This window comes from Alligator mississippiensis, chromosome 5, assembly GCF_030867095.1.
Source record: "Alligator mississippiensis isolate rAllMis1 chromosome 5, rAllMis1, whole genome shotgun sequence".
Lineage (NCBI taxonomy): Eukaryota > Metazoa > Chordata > Crocodylia > Alligatoridae > Alligator > Alligator mississippiensis.
The window spans coordinates 211,026,059-211,045,659 of NC_081828.1; the positions used below are offsets into that span (position 1 = coordinate 211,026,059).

The window sequence follows — 19,601 nt, forward strand, 5'->3', positions numbered from 1 at the left end:
GGTCAGTGGCACGCAGCCCTGGGGTGTGGGGGGTGTGACATGGGGGCTGTCATGCGGCCACCTGATGCAGGGCATGGTCAGGGTGTGGCATTGGGCACCCAGCGTGGTGTGGCATGAGGTGCAGGTGTGCAGGGAGGCATGATGTGCAGCCAGTAGGGTGCTGCGCATGGAGCAGGCATGGCGGGGGGTCCACCTCGCCCCATGGCCCAGTGCTACAGCTACAGTATAAAGCACTCAACCCATATTGGAGTACACTAGATGGGCATACCACTCTGAATGGGTGCAGCTGTACCTGCAAAGCTGCTCTCTGTGCTTGTTACTCACTACCGACCCTAGCCACGCCACTAGGAGCATGGTTTTACCATAACTGCCTCTATACAGGAACTTCTGAAACAGCACTGCCGGCGAGAGATCACGCCTCTTCTCGTCCTGACTGACGTAGCTGTGGCAGCGGCCGTCTGCCCTGTACGTCTGGTCTAAGTGTAGAATAGAAAACAGGTGGCTCCAGGCTGGCAGGGTAACCCAAGGTAACAGAGAAACAATACTGATGATAGCATGATCACCTGCAGTCTCAGCACATCCTTGCCACTATTACTCTGGTCCGCTGTGCCAGCGGTTTTCATGCAGGAGTTGCTGGTGCTCATTACTCAGACTGAACATTGCTGAGCAAACCACTTGCACACCAACGGGCACTAGCTTCTGACACTTGCAGACAGTTAAGGAGTTTCTTTGTTTTGTCCTCTCTGGTGTCAGTAGCTATAAAACTATTTGAGGCCTGATCCAAAGCTCAGTTAGGTCAATGATGGCCCATTCATCCAGTTTAAAGGCCATTGGAAACGCTTGATATGAAATACCATGTCACATGGGCATACTCCAGCCCCTCAGAGGGCATCAATGGGCCTTGTTCCATTGACTTCGGAAGACCTGTGATGGCTTAAGCTCTGCCTGAGAGGACAGAAATCTTGCCTTTCTTGGGAAGCATCAAATTATTGACATTCATGTGTGTAAAGATGAGCTGTTTCCAGAGCTACAATCCCTGGCACCTCTTTAGAGCTATTGTCTCTTGACTCCCACTCCGTACACGCTGGTAAAATGCCACAATCAGAATTTCTCTTTACGGCTCTTTCGGGAACTCGGCAAAAGCTTGCTCTTGAAAAGGCAACTGGCAGAGATCCAGGCCGTAGTCACGTTGCAGGGCTTTGGAGGAATGTCACCGTGCTATTACGGCAGGGGAGGTTGGATATTAGGACAGGCTGCAGGGGTCTTCCATGGCGAAGCAAGCCTATCAAATGTATCTTTCTGCGGCCACAAGGTAAAATACCTCACAATCAATACCAATAAGCAAACCCTCCCTCAGTTAAAACTACCTGCAAATGCACCACTCTGACAGGAAAACCTTGCAGAAGTCAGTTTTCAAACAGGTGTCCTGCCCAGAGAGCAGTCCTAGTAGCTATCCTGTTTTAAAGGACTCCTTGCAAAAACATCGTTTGAGAGCAACATTTCCCCTATTAATGCAGCCGGTGTGGAGTAAATGGGTCTATCTTAGAGAATCAGCCTTCCTATTTCTGACCTGTAGACTCCCAATCACTCTCTAATACTGAAGTCCAAGGACTCAGTAGGCGCATCTACACGTGCAATTAATGGGCCTGAATTTTTTGCACAGAAAAGTCAGGCTCATTGATGTGCTCCTGGGCACACGTCTACACATGCACCCGCATTGGCTGCATCCAGACAAGTACAGCCATGCAGTATGTGGCTCCACAGACATGTGTCCGGCACCACGTGTTTAGCTGCTCTCCACACTGCAAGGGAGCAGGTTGGGGGGGGCGGTGTTGACCCATGGATACCCAGGGGTCAAAAACACCACACACACAAAAAGTGGAGCGGCGCATGCGGGGTCAGCACATGCCACTCAAAACCACTCAAAACCACAGGCTCCACGTGGCAGGGCCCCTATTGCTGCAGCTTCAGGAAGCCCCCAGGACCCGAGGTAAGGCTACTGGGGCAAGCCCAGTGCTGGCCCCAGCCTCCCACCCAGGGTAACCTGCTATGCACCAGATGGCACATGGCACAGGAGTTCCCTGGGGGCAACCAGTGGTACTACAAGGGGGGCCGCTGCTATTTATACCTGGGGAACCCAATGTCCATGCTCATGTGGTTGCAGCCATCGGGAGCAAATTGCACCTGACAGGAGCAGCCCAGTCCAGGGCTGCTCCTTCCCTGCTCTGCCCCTCTGCAGCAGCCAGGGGGAGCTCCAGGCACCCCCAGGTGCCATCCCTGGGGGCTGGCAGGGGGCATAGGGCTAGTCCTGATCTCCACCAGGCAGGGAGAACTGTGCTAGCTGCAGGGGCAGCTATCTTCCCAGCCATGTGGGGACCAGGACCCATCCTGAGCCCCATGTGGTAGGGAGACAGCTGCTCCTACAGCTGGCACAGCTCCCCCCACATCGGGGCTTAGCCAGGCCCCCCTGCTACCTGGGCTGACCAGGAGCAATTTAATCCCGGTCATCATCTACATGTGTGCTATGGTGCATTAGCTAATGTGCTGTTTTTCTAGTACCTGTAGGTGCTGGTGCTATCAAACAAGGCATTAGACTAATTTAATACACAGTACATTCCTCACATGTGTAGACAGTGACACTTTACTGTGCATTAGATTAGTTTAAGGCACAGTAAAGTGCCTTGTGTTTAAACCTGGGGGTTCCCATAGGTTTGCTCCCAGAGGTCCCCATCATGGGTAGGACATCAAGCTAGTGGAAGTGAGGGAGAAGACACACAACATAATGAATCTGGAAGGCTATACCCTTAGGTTCCAGAGATGTAGCACAACCTGTGTTGGGACAGACACAGCTGTTCCTAAGTTCCACAAGACAATTGCTCCTGAACTGTCCCAATCGGCTGAGTCTCCACAGAGGGTAGCCATGCTGAAAACAACCCTCTGTGGGACAGATAAATGATTGTAGCAGGCCCACCTTTCAGAGCTTGGGTTGAGTCCCAGGCTTGAGATCCTGCTGTTTTGATTGGTGGAGCCCATCCACCCATCAGGAGGCATCAGGAGAAATAAAGTCATGCCCCTTTCCTGAGGGGAGGGGGAGAAGAGCTCCCCTGGACCTGATTGAAGACTGCAAACTGTCAGGTCTGGAAGACTTTGGGGCGGAGCCTGGAGCGTATAAAAGGAGCCACGTGCCCAGCGGGAGGGCTGGGGAAAGCTGGGGAGCTCTCCCCCAGTGGGCAATAGGCCCAAGGCTCCTGAAGCTGCCACTGGAGGAGCAGCCGCCTTGGGAGCGCTGCAAGACTGCTTGGGCTGTTGACAGCGCACAGGGATGGTGTAGGGCGACCTGGCCCTAGGAGTGGTGTGAGACTGCTCAGGACCATCATGGTGCATGGTTTGGTGTGTGGAGCCCAGGCTGTGGGAGCCACAAGCAGCGGCTCGAGCCTGCAACCCCGGCAGGACCAGCAGTCATAGTGTGTGGGGCAGTGCATGGGGCAAAGGCCTTGGGGCTACAGCGAGGCGGCTCAAGCCCCATCTCCTGGCAAGTGGCCAGGTCCCACGGTGCACAGGGCGGTGCATGGGCTCGAGCCGTGGGAGCCAGGGAGCAGCGGAGGCTGCTTGGGTACATGTATATGATATTTAGTTTTATGTTTATGTATATTATAACTTAATAAATTGTATATAGTTAATAACTTTGAGCTTGGGCTAACTCTGTAGAGGAAAGAGGGATCTGCTCGCAATTCTGGCATCCCTCTCACAGCACCCCCTCCTGCCTACCCTTCCCATCCGAGTGAGAATAGGGCATACCCTTGGGTGTACCTGGGTGTACCTTACATGATTCATGGGGAGCACTTAGGAAACCCCTACTGTAAATGCTCTTTTTAATACAAATAGAGCGCCATTTGTTCCACAGGGGAAAAGGCAAGAAACCATGGGCTGAAATGGCAACAAGGACGACTTAGGTTAGCTCAGGGGTGGCCAACCTGTGGCACAGGCAGCCCACGTGTGACATGCAGCAGATCAGGGAGCAGGTAGCAGCATAAAGGCACCAGGGCAGGAAGCCCAAACCAGAGTAACTGATCTGTCAGGGAGCACAGGCCAGGAAGCAGAAAGCAGAACAGCAGATCAGGGAGGGGTAGGAGATCAGAGTGGCACTTGCAGAGGTGGCGGGGCTAATTCATGGCACCCTTGCCAAAAAGGTTTGCTCCCACTGGGTTAAGCTATTAGAAACAGCCTGTAAACTGTAAGGGTGGTTAATCATTGGGACAGATTTCTGAGTGATCTTGTGGAGTCCCCAGCACTGGAAGATTTTAAGATCAGGTGAGACAAACGCCTGGCTGGCACGGTTTAGGCAGGGATCACCCTCTTGCGTGAGCAGGAGGTTGGATTTAGTGACTTCCCGAGGTCACTTCTAGCCCTATGACTCCATGAACATTTCAAGCTTTCATTAATCGATGGCTACTAAGTAGAGAAGTGGGATGGGGCTTGTCTGTGGGGCAGTGCAAAGCCTCACAGTCCACCCAGCCCTTCCTGCGTTACCGGATGCAAATTATAACCCTCCCCACCACACATTGGCTCTGGCCTTCTGGGAGATAAATGAAATGGGGGTAGAGCCACAATATTTTAGGGGAATGGTCCTAATGTTTCAATTTACACTAGTGTAAATTAGCAGTAAGTTTGCATACCCATTCATGTGAGACTATTCCTTGGCCCTGCAGAGGTTCTGGTCAGTGGGTACTTGGCATCGATGGGGCAAACTCCAAACTATCCGGATGCTCAACCAAACCAAGATTCATGGGACTATAGAAGTGGGAAAAGTTCTTGGCTGGGCCAGAAGTATAAAAGAAAATCCCTTGGGGACTGTATGGCCCTTGGCCTGCCAAGATAATCATTATTAAGGTTGCCATGATGCCTAGGAGAGCAAGTGGACTAGGACATTGTTGTGCTATGTGGTGGGCAAACCCACAACAGAAAGATAGCCTCTGGCCCAAAGTGCTTACCATTGAAGTATTTTTGGTAGAAAGCAAGAAATAACAACGGGTGCTCAAAAAACTATAATTGTTTGGCAGGCAGGGAGAAGACGCCGCTGCAGGAACCACCCAGCTTTCCTTTTGTACAGAGGTGGGATGGAGCTGTGCCATGTGTGAAATGGGAAATTTCATTCTTGCAACTAGCAGCATCTGACATGTGAGACTGAGATCCCTGGGGGGGCGAGGGGGTGACGTGCATAGGAGAGTGGGGACAAAGCTGACGGCTGGAACCGTGGGCTTGCATCCTACAATAACCAGAGTGGCTGGAATGGCTACTTACCCCAAATTGGAGCCATTTTCTTTTGAAACTGGAGCAAAGCAGAAACCTGCTTGGTTTGGAAGAGCTTTCCATTTTCCTGCAAACATCCCACACGCCTCTCTGTGCTTTACAATCCCTCAAGGGCTGTAGGTCCATTAGCTCTCTCAACCTCACACTATCCACACAAAGCAGGCAAGTACTTTCACCAGCCAGGTATCTGCAGGAGGGAGCATGATTTCTTCTCCATGCATCCAGCTCCAGCCCCTTAAATGAACGTAAGCATCCCAGGTAGATGGAATTCACAGCATTTTAATGTGCTCAGTGTTCTCCAACTTCACCCGAAGCATGTCAAGTCAATCAACATTGACACAGAGCTTCATCTCAGAATAGAAACAACTATACAATGGTGTTGCCTCCAATAACATCAGGACTCAAAAGTCCCCCTCTGGGCCAATATAACTTTGTTCACTGCTGAGGAGATGCCAGTTTGAAGAGAGGACTGTGAGCTTAGACACCAAATGTAGTCCTCATCCTGAGCAGCTTCCATCCCTAAATGCCTGCAAAGTTATACTGATGCAACTCGGAAAAAACCAGATGACCGCAGCGCTGACCATGTTCTTGTGTAGAAGGCAAAGAGAGAGAACTCTTTGGAGCAGACCTCTGGAGGTCCCTTCCAGCCCTACTTTTCTATGAAAAGCTATTTTGTAACCTGTTTTCCTCTGTTGCTGTAACAGAGCCCGGATGGAAGGACCGATGCAGAGAAACAGGGCTGCTCTGTAAGGGGCACTGCTCACTAGGAACCTGGTATAATAAGGATGGAGGCATTTCCTCTGCCATTAAGAGCCCTTTCCTGCAATTCATCTTCAAGTAGGTTTTTCCCATTTTGTCACTGTTGAAGATGGGTTATATTTTTGCCTGCCTTTTTTTGTGCTTCTAAAACCCTCTCAACTTCACCAACGGCCAGAACCCATTTCCTCATCTTTCCCCTGGGAAAAAGACCTCTTGTTCAATAGAAACCAACCCAGAATAGTGTTTATTATTGAAAATATACAATATTTCTGAACATCACATAAAAAGCCTAACTAGATGCACCTGTTCTAGTTCAAAATGATGAATAGATATTCTTTGTGCAGCATTGAGCACTATCCTCGTAACTCAAAACCCATCATCGCCTTTTTTTACAGAGCTTCCCTTTTTGAATCAAAAAACCAAGCAACACAATTGAGAAAATCCTCAGGGTGTCCCTTTGCCCTCCCCTACCTTCCCCCAGGTAAAAGCAAATAAAGACGTCCAAAGGCTATTTTACATAATGTCGAAACTATCGGGCTAAAGCGGAGATGAGTGAGAATAATTTATAGAGAGATCTAGAGATATTACAGAGTTTGAAGGTTTCAAAACCTTTTCTGTCCGTAGGGCTGGCTTCGGACCAGACAAAGAGCCCACTGATTTCCATACGGGCCAATGCCCTTCTATCGGGGCAGACATGGAGAAGGTGTCCAAGTTCTGATTCTCCACAACACCTTCAACATCGTCTTCCATTTACTGCCTCGTGCACTTGAAGGCCAGCTCTGCAGAGGAGAAACTTTTCCCAAGAGCAAAGGAGGAGGTGGACAGGCTGCCGAGCAAAGTGGCTGGAACTGTTGGGCATGGAAAGATGCAACAAGGTGGGCGGTTCTTTAGAAAGTCTTTGGAGCCACCCTAGTTCAAGGGGAAAAAAAACAACCCGTGAAAAACCCAATTTTCCTTCCATCCGGCTGTCTTATTCTTCATGGCTACAGGCTGAAAATCTCTTCATTGAGCAAACAGTTTTGACTCCTGTTCTTCTTTCTACTTTGCTCCCTGCCCTCCCCACACCCCCCCCACTGTCCTCTCCTATGTTATATATTTGGCTGGTTGCCTTAAAGCAGCATCGGGCATAAATGGATGAATGTCCACAAAGACACAAGGGGGTCACCTCACTGCCGAAAGAGCACGGTGCAAAGAAAAAGGAAGAGGGAAGGGGAAGAGAAAGGAAGAGAAGGCCTCTGGGCTTCTGTGCCATCAAACGGCCGCAGTCTGTTTGATGCTGTGGAAGCTGATCCTCGTTGGGGAGGTGGGAATAGACATGGCCCGGGCCACACGGACGCGGAGGGAATGGTGGTCCTGCCAGCGATGCCATCTTTTCCTTGCGGCTGAGCGGACCTAATGGGAGAGAGAGGAAAGGACGTGAATACATGGACAGAGGTGGTCTCCCCCAGTCAAAGAAACACTCGCTAGGAAGCCAACCCATATCTCCTTTACCATTTTCTGGGGCTTTACAGTCTATCTTAGGTGCTTCTACAGCACCTACCTCCATAGGCACTGAGTGCATGTAATGCATTTATCATCACAATGCCCCTGCGAAGCAGTGGAGTGCTATTCCCATTTTATAGAGGGGGAGATGAGGCATGGCTGACTAACCTAGGATCGAAATTGTAGCAGCCACAAACTTCCATGAAGAATAAGCACTGCAGTATGGACCTGGAGTCCAGGCCAGCTTGCACAGCTCCTATGGCTCCCCCTTGCTTGTTCTGCCAATTAGTCTCATCTTCTCAGCTTCCCAGGGGCCCAGCATTATGGGAGAGTAGAGGGTACCCCCAGCCCAGCCTAGTCCCTAGTCTGATGGTAAGTGCACTCTAGTGGGTGGTGGAAGATGTGGGTTTGAATCCCGAAAAGGCTCTTGAAGCCAGCTCCTCCCACTTCTTGGAGGAGTGCTTTAACCACTAGGTTTTGGTGCACCTTGAATGTCTGTGTCTTAAAAGAAACAGAGGGAGCCAGTCTCCTGGATGCAAAGGGCCAACTGATGTGTCTATGCCTATGGGTGGGTCCCCAGCCCTGACCCCAGCCTCCTGGAGACCCTCACACTTGTAGACAGACATCTCACTGCTACACAAGTCCCAAGAACAGGCAGGATTTCTGCTTTTCCTATTGACAGACTTGGGGATCTGCCATCTTACAGTGCTGATTCCCACTCCTAGTCACCTAAGGGTCTCCATTTAAAGACTGAAATCTCCAGCACCTAACCAAGCCTTGCACTTTCTATGCACAGAGCTGGGTAGCACCAAACGTGCACCTGTGTGCATGCTCAGCAGTCCCATGCCTGAGTCCTTTTTTTGGAGCGAGGCCTTAATCTTGCCATGCTTCAATGCTGACACACGGGGGGGATAACACCCTCATATATCCCCCCACGTTGTCCATCTTCTGGGTTTAGACTGCAAGTGTGTCAGGCCAGGGACCATCTCTTATTATATATATGCCTTGTGTCTGCTCCCATTTGAAGCCCCTGGTGATACTCTAATAGTACTATATTTTCTCGCATACCCCATGGCCCCAAACAGGACACATCCTTTGTTTTTGGAAGGCAAAATGCAGAAGAAATGATTTTCCCAGGCTTCCCAGGCTGGCTTTTTCATGGAGAGGCTGTGCTGCCCAATGCCTGCCAGCTTCTCTTTCAGCCAGCAAAGAAGAGGAGCCTGCCGGACCCACAACTGTCCATCATTAACCCTTTCACAGCCACTTTCCAATAGGCAGCAGATTTTGGCTGCTCAGACGGCTCACAGAGAAGCTGGCAGCCCTCTTGCAGCACCGCGTCTTCACACGCCTACTCCATCATGCTCCTATTCCAGTGAGGAAAGCTGGCTTCCTCGCATTAGACATGCACCTCAATTTTAGAGAGCTGTTTTTTGGGGGAAAGGCATGTGTGATATGGTAATACCTACAAAAACACTGCCAGCCGGATGAAGATACTGCAGGTCAACAGTCTCCCTTTAAATTACTGCACACCAAACAAAACTCATGTGCCTTCTTACTGAGACGCTATCCCCATTCAGTGTTTGTCCAGCTCTATTGGCACGCTCCCATTGACAAACATGGAAGGATCCCTTTCTCAATAGGAAATGAAATCATTCACAGGCTCCTATTAGCAAAGTGAAGGCCGGGAGGGGACCCAGAAAAACATCAGCAAGGAGAGACAGGAGCTATTTATGCTAAAGGGTATAGCTAGCACCATAGGAAATAGGTCTGAACTGGCTGGGAATAAATTTAGGCTGGAAATCAGGAGGAGGTTTCTAATTGCCAGGAGAGAGAGGATCTGGAAGTGCCAACCAACAGAAGGAACAGGAGAAAAACACCTAACTGCTTTAACATGGTTTTGGATCCATTTTAGAAAGGATTTAGGAACCAGCTCCTTGAGAGATTCGGTGAATGGCAAGTCCCGCCTGCCCCTATGCTCCCAGGTCAGACGCTGAGAGTAATGCTGAGCGACTATCTGATCCATCCATTCTTTTTAGAAAATATGACTTATATGCAAAGAAGTCACTGGCCTCCAGGAGCGTCAGAAATGCAGCTGCTTTTCTGTGCTCCCAAGACAGCAGTGAAACACCACGTTCACAGCGTTGTTTGCCCCGTGTATTTGGAGAGGTGAAGGATCCTGCCCTGCCTTCTGTGTCAGGTGATCAAATTATATTTGCATGAATGTGACCAAGGCTGTGGGTCACACATGGATTCAAGGGGGTCAGGCTCGAATTATCCTGAGCTTAATGTGGGTTTTCCCTTGGCCTCTATCTGCGGGAAATAGCACACCTCGCCTTGCATGTTGTACTCTCACACGTGGACATCTTTCACTAAATGCTGAGGTTGTGCTAATACGATCTCTTTGTCTCTGAGTAAATTCACTGCTGTGCAAGGGCCAGCGCAAGGTCTGTGTACCGTGTAAGTCCCAAAGAAACTCTCCAAGTGGATGAATGTCATCCTCCACGCGCATGTACAGCAGGTGGCTCTTGTGGATGTACAGTGTAGCCTTGAAAATTATCTTGAAGAGAGCTTGACAGGGCTAATATAACTAATGCCTCCGCGTAGCTCTGCTAGCTGAACTCTGCTGGGGCATGGAGATGATGAGTTATTTAATGGCCCCTGTATGTTTCTGAGCAATTTGTTTCCACCAGATACTTACTCGGATAATGAAGCCAGATTAGATTTATCATTTGAGCTTCAAGCCAATCAAGTCAAATAGAGTGACCTGGAGATAAAGATGGGAATCTAAGCAAGCAGTCATTTGCATGCTGCTACCATGCTGTTCTTTGCCGTAGATGTTTGAGAGAGGATAAACTAGGTAATATGAGAGTTGACTCCTTTTACGCTTTATATGCGAGGCTGTCAGGATGGGCCGTGCATAGGAAAATATGCCGCACGCTTACAGAAGTCAGCAGACACAAATTTGTTAGAGATAAACTCAATCTGACAATACTTGTGATGTGTCAAAAGCCCAACCAGAAAAGTATCAATTACAATTTCTCTCTCATCATGAATTGAAACTCTGGCAAGATCTCAGCTAAAGCTGAAATCCTATCAAGGGTATTTCAGGGGGAAAAACAGCCAGAATTGGTACAGCAACATAAAAACTAACATACTTCATGGTCTGCCAGCAATAGAAAACAATTAAACAAATTAGCAACAGCTCTGAGAACCAGCTTGAAAACTGTTAATCACTTTACAACAGATACATTGCCTGCCTATTAAGTATGTATAGAGTCAGTGATATCCTAGCAACAGCATTAGTGTATCGATCATCTCATAGCAACAACACTTGCCCATAATAGCATCTGGATGCATACAGACATCATTATCAGTGATTAGGGCACACACAAGCAGCCCGAGGGACAGAAGTGATCACCTTTGTCTCTATAAACACCAGATCACTTGAGATAACAGAGGACATTGGTGTTTTTGGAGCAGACACTTATAAGTTAAGTTCCCTATACCGCTTGTCTTTGGTCACAAGATTACTCATTTGATTGTTCCTTCTCTTTGCAAATTCCTTGTGAATTATCACGATCTTCCTGCATTTCTTTGTTACTTGAAACTGCTGAGGGAATAATACTTATCAGCATATTCAGGTTGGTAAGTATTAGAAGTCATGAGTTGTTCATACTGAGCGCTCCTTCAGATATTCAACAGGTAGGATTTGGCCGGCGTGACTGGTCATGGAAGTGGTCTGGTTACACTTTCTGTATTATGATTCAATGACCTAATCAAGGAATTGTCACCTTTTTGCCCATGTCCTAAGTAGAAAGACTCTCGTGGGTATCTCACCTCCCATATTTACCATATCGACCAGGGGTAGGCAACCCCTGGCGCAGGTGCAAGAGTGTGATACTCAAAGGCACTTTGCTTGGCACGCGTGCCTCTGTGTGGATGGCGGGGAAGGGGCTGGGGCTACATGGCCACAACAAGGATCAGGCCCCTGGTGGCTCCCCCGCCATCCACCCTTGGCATGCCAGCATCTTACAAGTTGAAGTGGCAGGTGTTTTTTGCACTCTGCCCCAAAACATGGCCTACACCTGATACAGACCATCCTAGGAAAGGGGAGAGGAAGAATGATAAAACATTTAAGAAAATGTCCTTCTAAATCAAATAGATACCAACTATCCATCACAGCTGCTCTACCTTTCTGTTAATGGTTGGCAAATTCCTTGTAACCGTACAATAAAAGTGTGGTCTAAGCAAGAAGCTAAGCGATGGGTGTGATCAGGGGCGGATCGGGTGGGAGGCGGGAGGGTGCAGTGATGCAGTTGCACACCCCCGCTGTGATTTCTGCTCAACCTAAATTTAAAACCAACTTCCTGGGAGGGGGAGGGGAGAGGCATTCCTAGTTGGGCAGCAGTGGGAATCAATTGACTTCACGGCTCATAAGAATCAACCTGATGCTTTCTAAGCCTTTCAGTCCACAGGTGTTAACACCCCCCTCCCCTTTTTAATGATCATGATGTTCCACTGATCCAGCAATCCTTTCTTCTGCTAATCTGCTGTCTATTAGCTGCTCCTGGTAATACAGTTCCTATATCAAAGCTCTGTAGACTGTTTTTAACTCTAGCTAAACACATTGATTTGGGCTTGGAAACATTAACTCCGGTGTGGAAATAACTTTCAGTGACATACTGGATGGACTGTCAAGATGCTCAAGAAGGTTAGATGTTGTTTGAATCTGAAAGAGATGTACATTTACTTCTAATGACTACAGGTCTAATGAAACAACATCTTTTGATTATTTTTTGTGTGTTTAATATTTAATCTAGGACGTAGCAAACGAACGCGCAGCCCAATAAAGCTGTGTTTGTTTTTGTTTCAATCTTAAACAGAAGAATATAACCCTGGAGTCCTAGATGATTAGTAAAGCTTTTAGTTTCTTTTTAATGGGAGAACAATGTGTGTTGTGTCGCGCCTCACCATTTGCACCCCTTTTCAAAATCCTAGAGTTGCCCATGGCTGCAGCAGCCTTACAACTCTGTCTTGGGAGAAATGTCCCATGTGTGGGACATGTGAACAGAAGAAAGCTTGATGTGCTCATACCATGTGTGGTATAATGGTAAGGTGGCCCGCCTTGAGCCTCTGCATAGTGTGCAACACAAACCCATGATAGACGGGTAAAAAGGGCAGGATGGGAAAGACCTTGATGCCAAGGCAATGAGCCATAGAAAAGAAAGAAAAACTGAATGCATTGAAAGAAGAAGCAATGGAGCTGGAGTAGACAAAACGTGAGGACCTTGGTCAAAGTCTCATCCTGCCCACCAGGCTAGCACAGTTAAAGCACAGTTAGCAAAGACCTAGTGCCCTTATCACAGGTGTGGGCCCTTTACCTCCCTCTGAAGCTCTATGACAGATGTTAAGTGCCTGACATGAGGCAGCAAGGGAGGGGAAGAAGGCAGGGCATTGTGTTTCAAAGTGTTTCAAAGTGAAACCTGGCATTTGTGTTTCAAAGTGAAACCTGTAAGGGGCAAGACACTGGAATACGTGAGACGACACAGAGACACCGAATGCATGAGAGCTGTGAGGGATGTACCATACATGAGGGATGTGAAAAGCATGTGGTTGAGGCACCCAAGGGGGAGAGGGAGGTGCAACTACACCCATAAAAACCCCAGGCAAAGATGAGGCTTGTGGGATCTGCTTCTCATCACCTAAGAAGACCTGTCGACCCCCCAGAAATCAGACTTTCTGAATACCTAGCTGTAAGGAGACACTCTGCTCTCCGGGTTATGTGAGACCTATGCAAGGCTTTCTGTTTGTCCTTTTGGCTTATTATGTTGCATTTTAAGTTAGGCTAAGTTGTGTGTGCTACCATTGGGTGCGTCTACATGTGCAATTAATGCGCCTGAATTTTCTTCGCAGAATTGCACCTGACAGGAGCCACCCAGTCCAGAGCTGCTCCTGCCCTGCTCTGCCCCTTTGCAGCAGCCAGGAGGAGCTCCAGGCTCCCCCAGGTGCCAGCCCCAGGGCTGGCAGGGGGCACAGGGGCTGGACCCAATCCGTATATGGCTGACAGGCTCTCCTGGCCACTTGTGGATCAAGTTAGGACCTGTTCTCCACATCGCTGGGACACAGGATTTCTGGCTGCAGGATAACTCTCTAGGCAGTGCGGGGATTGGGATGGGTCCCAATTCATGTTCAAGACTATGTTCAAACTATTCATGTTGAAGAATTTATGAATTCAGTGGCACTACCGAACATCTAATATCAAGTCTGGCAACAGTGCAGTAGTTTCTTAAGCCAAAAACATAAAAGGGAGTGACATGGCTAGCCTCATAGCTGAAGTAAATGGAAAGGAGGAACACTGATTTCAGGGGGTTTTGAAGCAGGCCAAGAATTATTTACTCAAATACAAGACAAAGTTTGCACCCCTAGTTGGCAAGGGGAAAAAAGCCCCTCACCTTGTAATTGCATACAAGGAAATCTCACTATGTACATTGTCAGTCATTAAACTACTGCCAAAAGCTGCATGTGGTCAGCAATGGAAACCAGCTATGAAGTTGATTAAATACAGCCAACAGTGAGCATGACTATAAAACATGTGGCCCATATTGGACAAACATGCTGATGGGAACCTATTACAAGAATTGGTTAATACAGCTTACCTGCATTGGACATATGGCAGTGCCCATTAGGCACAGTATCCCTCACTGTCATCTCTTTTTAAAGTCATGGTGAGCCACTTATACATTTTTACTTCCTCTTCACTCCCACAGCTGAGCTGTGCCTTTCTTTCCCATTTCCAATCATTCCTGTTTCTTCACCAGCCTTAAATGCTTGCCAAACATCATGAAACAGGGCCCCAAACAGTACACCCAGAATCCCTCTGTCACCCCCTCTCAGCCTGGTGCATATGGTTAGTGTGGCACTGCTTTTCATGAAGAGAAGCTGGACCAGGTTGCTCTGTGCCTTATTTTAATTTAAATCTTTGGAGCATCCCAGGACTCATGACAAGAACACCCAGTTCCAGTCATGAGTGAGGTTGTCTGGAGTACACATACATACTGAGCAGTGGTGAGCTGTGGGTTCACCAGGGCCTGAAATGCTGTTGACTCTGCTGAGGTCTAGCCCAATGAACTATGTGATAAATCATGAGCCTTTGGCATTAGACTAATATCAAGCACAGAGTGCCAAAGTGCTGCTTAAATGTGTGTTTCTAGAATACCTGTGCTAAAACTTCCTGCAGCTTCAAAAAAAAAGGTATCATGCATCAGTCCTGGACAAACTAAATATATGGGGACTATATGCAAATCGCTACCGCCATGTTTAATTTCAAGGCTATTGGTTCTGAATTTACTCTTCACTTCCACGTGCTCAAGGTGAGCAGGATCTGCCAGTAAGGAGAGGAAGAAGGGGCTGCCAAGGGAAAGAGTTGAGGAGAAGCAGAGAGCAAAGGGCTATCTAACTCCCCCCCCCCCCCCCAATTTATTCCCACTGCTGTAGCAGTGGGAGGGGAACAAAATTAAGGTAAACCTTAAATAATTAGATTCTATACTTTAAAAATTATAACAAATGTATACATTTTCCATATATAGAATCTAATTATTGGGGGTCATCTTATAATCAGGATCATGTTGTATTTGAGTAAATACAGTACTGATGTGTCTCCATAAAAGTAACACTGAGTGATAAATTCAACAATAACTGCCATCTGCCTTCTCTACTAGCTATGTACATGCTATGTTTCAGGTCTCAGAACTGTGATACCATTTGAGACAACCTATTGCTCATAGTTTAGATCTCTTTGGTAAGAAACAGATAGTTAGGATGGGTCTTGCAGAAGTTAGGTGGAAGCTCAATTAAATTTACCTTCAAGGTAGATGGGGAAAGTCAGGTATCACCTGGGTATAAAGAGACTGAGACACTCATGGTTGCAATGCCGCAGTCTCAGTGGAATCCATAATGGACCTTGGGGGCTGAAGAACCTGGTGGGGGTTAGGCATAAAATAAGCAAGGAGCTGTTCAGTATAGGGAGGACTGAGATGCACCTGAGCATACCCCCAAGCAGAACTATAAGGGCCTCATTTAATCATGTTCTCAAGTCACAAACAGGCTTGGAAGGTGGGCAGACTTTTCAGGCATGTCTACACTGTCAAGGGACCAGGCCATCCTATGGCCCAGCTAACTCAGGTTAAAGGTATTTTACCATACTCAGTTTAAAGGCATTTGTAAATGGATGGAGCTTGAGTTGGGGCAATCTTTGTGTAATGGCATGAGTTGGGTCTGCTGTGAAGTCAAGCCCTATGTGTCAGTACAGATCATTGGTGTTATGCTGAAAGGCACTAAAACCAGACATCAAGGAGGGTGAGGAGGCTTCTTTGATCTGAAGACAACTGCAGAGTTCAACAAAGCCAATGGAAGTGTTGAACCATTTTAGGCTGGGTAGAAGACACAGTTAAAAGAGTTGTAAACAGTGACAAAGTACAAACCAAGGCAACAGGCCTTGGCAGTGCGGAAGGCTGTGGTTGCAAATGCAAGGTAAGGATATTCATTTACAACCCACATGGATTGGAGGTGGAAGCCAGTTGCAACTGAGACCCTGACAAGTAGCAAGGTCAAGGTTTCTTGAGACTAGGACTTTGTGGACTGGCAATTTCTAGGTAAATGCAGGCTGATTTTTTTGACTAGGTTCAGAGAAGCTGGACATGTTGCACATTCTTTCTGCACAGACAGGGTTGAACAACAATATATTAACCTAATTGCCCTAATGGATACAAGTCTTCAATATTGGTGAACTACTCAGGTCAAACTGAGTAACAGTCTTGTTAGATGACTGAAGCAGCCCATTTGTTTCAGACGTCTCTATTCAAAGGACCCCTTGGATTCCATATTGCCATTATGCAATAGCTACAAGTCCACACAATTACAATTTCCATTACAATTTCAAGGCAAATAAAGCAAATTTAATAAAAAAAAAAATAATTCTCCCCCCATCCTTACTGAATCAACATTGTATATTATTTAATCTCATGAAATACTGCCCAGATGGCTTTTTCATATCCTAAAATTGTGTCTTTTAAGAATTTTATGGCCTGTCCTTATTTTATTTGTTGAAATGTGTTCATCATACTGCAATTAATTATTTTTCCAAGACAGGTTCCCATTGGCACCAATGTAACTACATCACAATAATGAATGGATGGCTATTTGGCACTTCCCGTACTGGATACGGGAGCTTAATATCTAAGATTACTAAAGCCATGAGTTTTAGGTAGGAAGGAAATGTATTTCAGCACAGTTTTCAATATAGGGGGAGTGTGGAATATGAAGCCGGGAGCAGAACTCCAGTTCTACAAATGAAGGCTAAATAAATGGAGGTAGCCGGCTCCAGGCTTCTGCACCTACCGTGTGCTGCAGCTTGGAGGCTATGCTGCCAAGGGAAGAAATGGTCCTTGTACTAAACTGCAGTCTCCAGGGGTGATCAGGAATACGGGGCTGGGTGAGACTTTCTGGGTGCAGTCCTCAATGACGGTAAGCAACCATTAAATGAACGTCTGTTCAAGAGGGGTCATAAGAACAGCTGGTTTGGCCTCTCTCACAAACCATCCCCATGAGATACTTAATAAAAACTTGCTTTGTCCTGCAGAAAGACAGTGGAGAGCTGGTGGCAACACCAATATCTTGGCCATGGCAGTGAATTTGTGAGGTTAAACCTGGACTGTGCCGCAGACTACAGAAGAAGGTGGAAAAAACCTCAAAGCTCTTTGAAAATCTGCGCTCTGGGAGCCCTCTAGACCCAGAGTCTAGGAGACGTCACAACACAGTGATTTGCAGTGCTAGATTGAACTTCACAACTGTGATTTGGATTACCATTGCTTGGTTGACTATTATAGGCCAGCTTATAGATTCATAGATGTTAGGGTTGGAAGGGACCTCAATAGATCATCGAGTCCAACCCCCTGCATAAGCAGGAAAGAGTGCTGGGTCTAGATGACCCCAGCTTAATGTTGCATGGAGCTAGTTCTACTATAAGTAGGGTGACCATACGTCCCGGTCCCGGCCAGTTGGTCAAAAGTCCCAGGCCAGAAGCCAGCAGGGAGGTGGGACCAGCTTATGAAATCCAGGGGTGTCCCGACCAAACCAGGATGTATGGTCACCCTAAAAATAAGTGCTGTGTGCTACATATGAATAAATAATGCAGTTGTAAATTTAAACTCCCTCTCAGTGCATCTCAAAAAATGGCAGCACTTCTTTTCAACATTTGATTCATGCCTGCATTGTCCTGGAACAGATCTTCTGACCCATATTAAAGGTCAGATTTAAAGGGGCCAGGGCATTTTTTCTTGGTCTCTCTGATAGGATGCATTGCTGCTTGTGTAATCATTCCTCACTGTGTGAGGAGGCCACATACTGCCTGGTGATGTGCCAGAGGAGAGTGGGCTGATATAATGTGGATCACCGAGTGATAAGTGTGCTGTTCCCTCTGAACTAAAAGATAGCTCTGAGAAACAACACCGGAAAGCCGGAGGCGAAGACAAATGCACCACTAAATATAACAGCCCAGAAAATTTGCAAAACCTGTCCAGGGATTCATAATGACCAAAAATGACTTTGTTTTTACAGATTTTACTCTACATTTAATCTCTTCCAATAACCAGGCATTTGCATCAGCCACGGGTAGCAGTGTTTTCAAGAAGTCCCTTCCCACCCTGCCATACCATGATGTTTTGGCTAACATTGCATACTGAGTAAATATCTAATTGATGTTAGTCCCCCTGTGTTGCCATTTGGAGTTATATTCATTGCATTGATTAATGGTGTTGCTATTAATCAGCTACCGTGCTACACTCCAGAGGCAGATAGAGTTCAGTAGCGAGCGAAGCAACTCTTAAATATGTAAAACATGTAGCATGGGCAGATTTTGTTCACTTTTCCACATTGATGCAATGTGGCAATAACATATGGCAAGGCTATGGATATGTCAGGTAGCTGAATTCAATTAACATATAAAATGGTACATGTAATATTGCGTTACAATTACAGAGAAATTTAATTTTCCCCTCCAAATGTGAGCTGTATCTTATAATGCTACAATCTGAAACTTAGAAAAAAGGAGAAAAAAATTGCCAACACATTTGGTGACGTTTTCCTTACTTGTGGGGCAACTCTAGAGCTTGCTCAAATTTCCCAAAATGTTTAATTCTGAAAAAAAGCTTGGAGAAAATGAGCAAAATAAGGTTTTCCCTGTTCTGACAAGCCCCATCAATCTATATACATACCTATACGTCTCTCATCTACAACCACGTATACTTATTATTCGGAATATAAGATTTAAGTTTCAAACTGCTGATGTGCCAGAGGAGTGGATTTTTGCAGTCATCTCTCTGACAAGAAGTTGATCTCTTGGTCAAATTTGAAGACCCAACACCAAAGCATAGAGACTTTAGATCTTCTCAGTGAAACAGCTGCACATTTTTCAGTAATCTCTTCTTTTGGATGGATGTGCCAAGTTTGCTAAAACTTCCCTGAAACATTCACCCCGAAGCAGACACTCATCATGGGAAACTCATCTGAATGGCTGAAGTTTGGCAAAGTTATAAGCAGCTGGAAACCAGACTGTATGATGAAAAGTACTGGGAAACCTAGAGACTATGAAACACTGGTAGTGCACATGATACTACATCTACATCCACATAAGGATATAGGGAAGTGATGGCTTCTTCGTCTCTTGGTGTCCTCAAATCAAGACTGAATGCCTTTTTGAAAGATAGGTCTGAATCAAACAGAATTTCTTGGGCTAAATCCAGGTGCAACTGGCTGAAATTGTCTTCCCCATATTATATACATCAGACTGGATAACCTAATGGTTATTTCTGGCCTTTAAAAAATCTGTGAAGCTGTGCACTCACCCATACTCACACAAACAATATTGTATACAATACCACAGAAGCATATACCCGATTCAGAGATATACAATTTTGCTGTACACTGTCACTGCATTATATAGCTTACAGCTGTCAAACACCTCCAAGAAGCAGAAAATAACCCTTAGCCACAGC

General features: G+C 46.8%; 1 protein-coding gene across 2 annotated transcripts in view; it reads right to left on the reverse strand.

Annotated features, from left to right (window-relative positions):
* Positions 1-6,292: 6,292 nt before the first annotated feature.
* CRHR2 (corticotropin releasing hormone receptor 2) overlaps positions 6,293-19,601 on the reverse strand; it is a 239,659-nt gene continuing 226,350 nt past the window's right edge. For both annotated transcript variants that reach the window (XM_059729225.1, XM_014608972.3), the window contains one exon: positions 6,293-7,461. In XM_059729225.1, the coding sequence (XP_059585208.1) occupies positions 7,321-7,461 (141 nt within the window). In that variant the 3' untranslated portion in view covers positions 6,293-7,320. The remainder of the gene's footprint in view (positions 7,462-19,601) is intronic.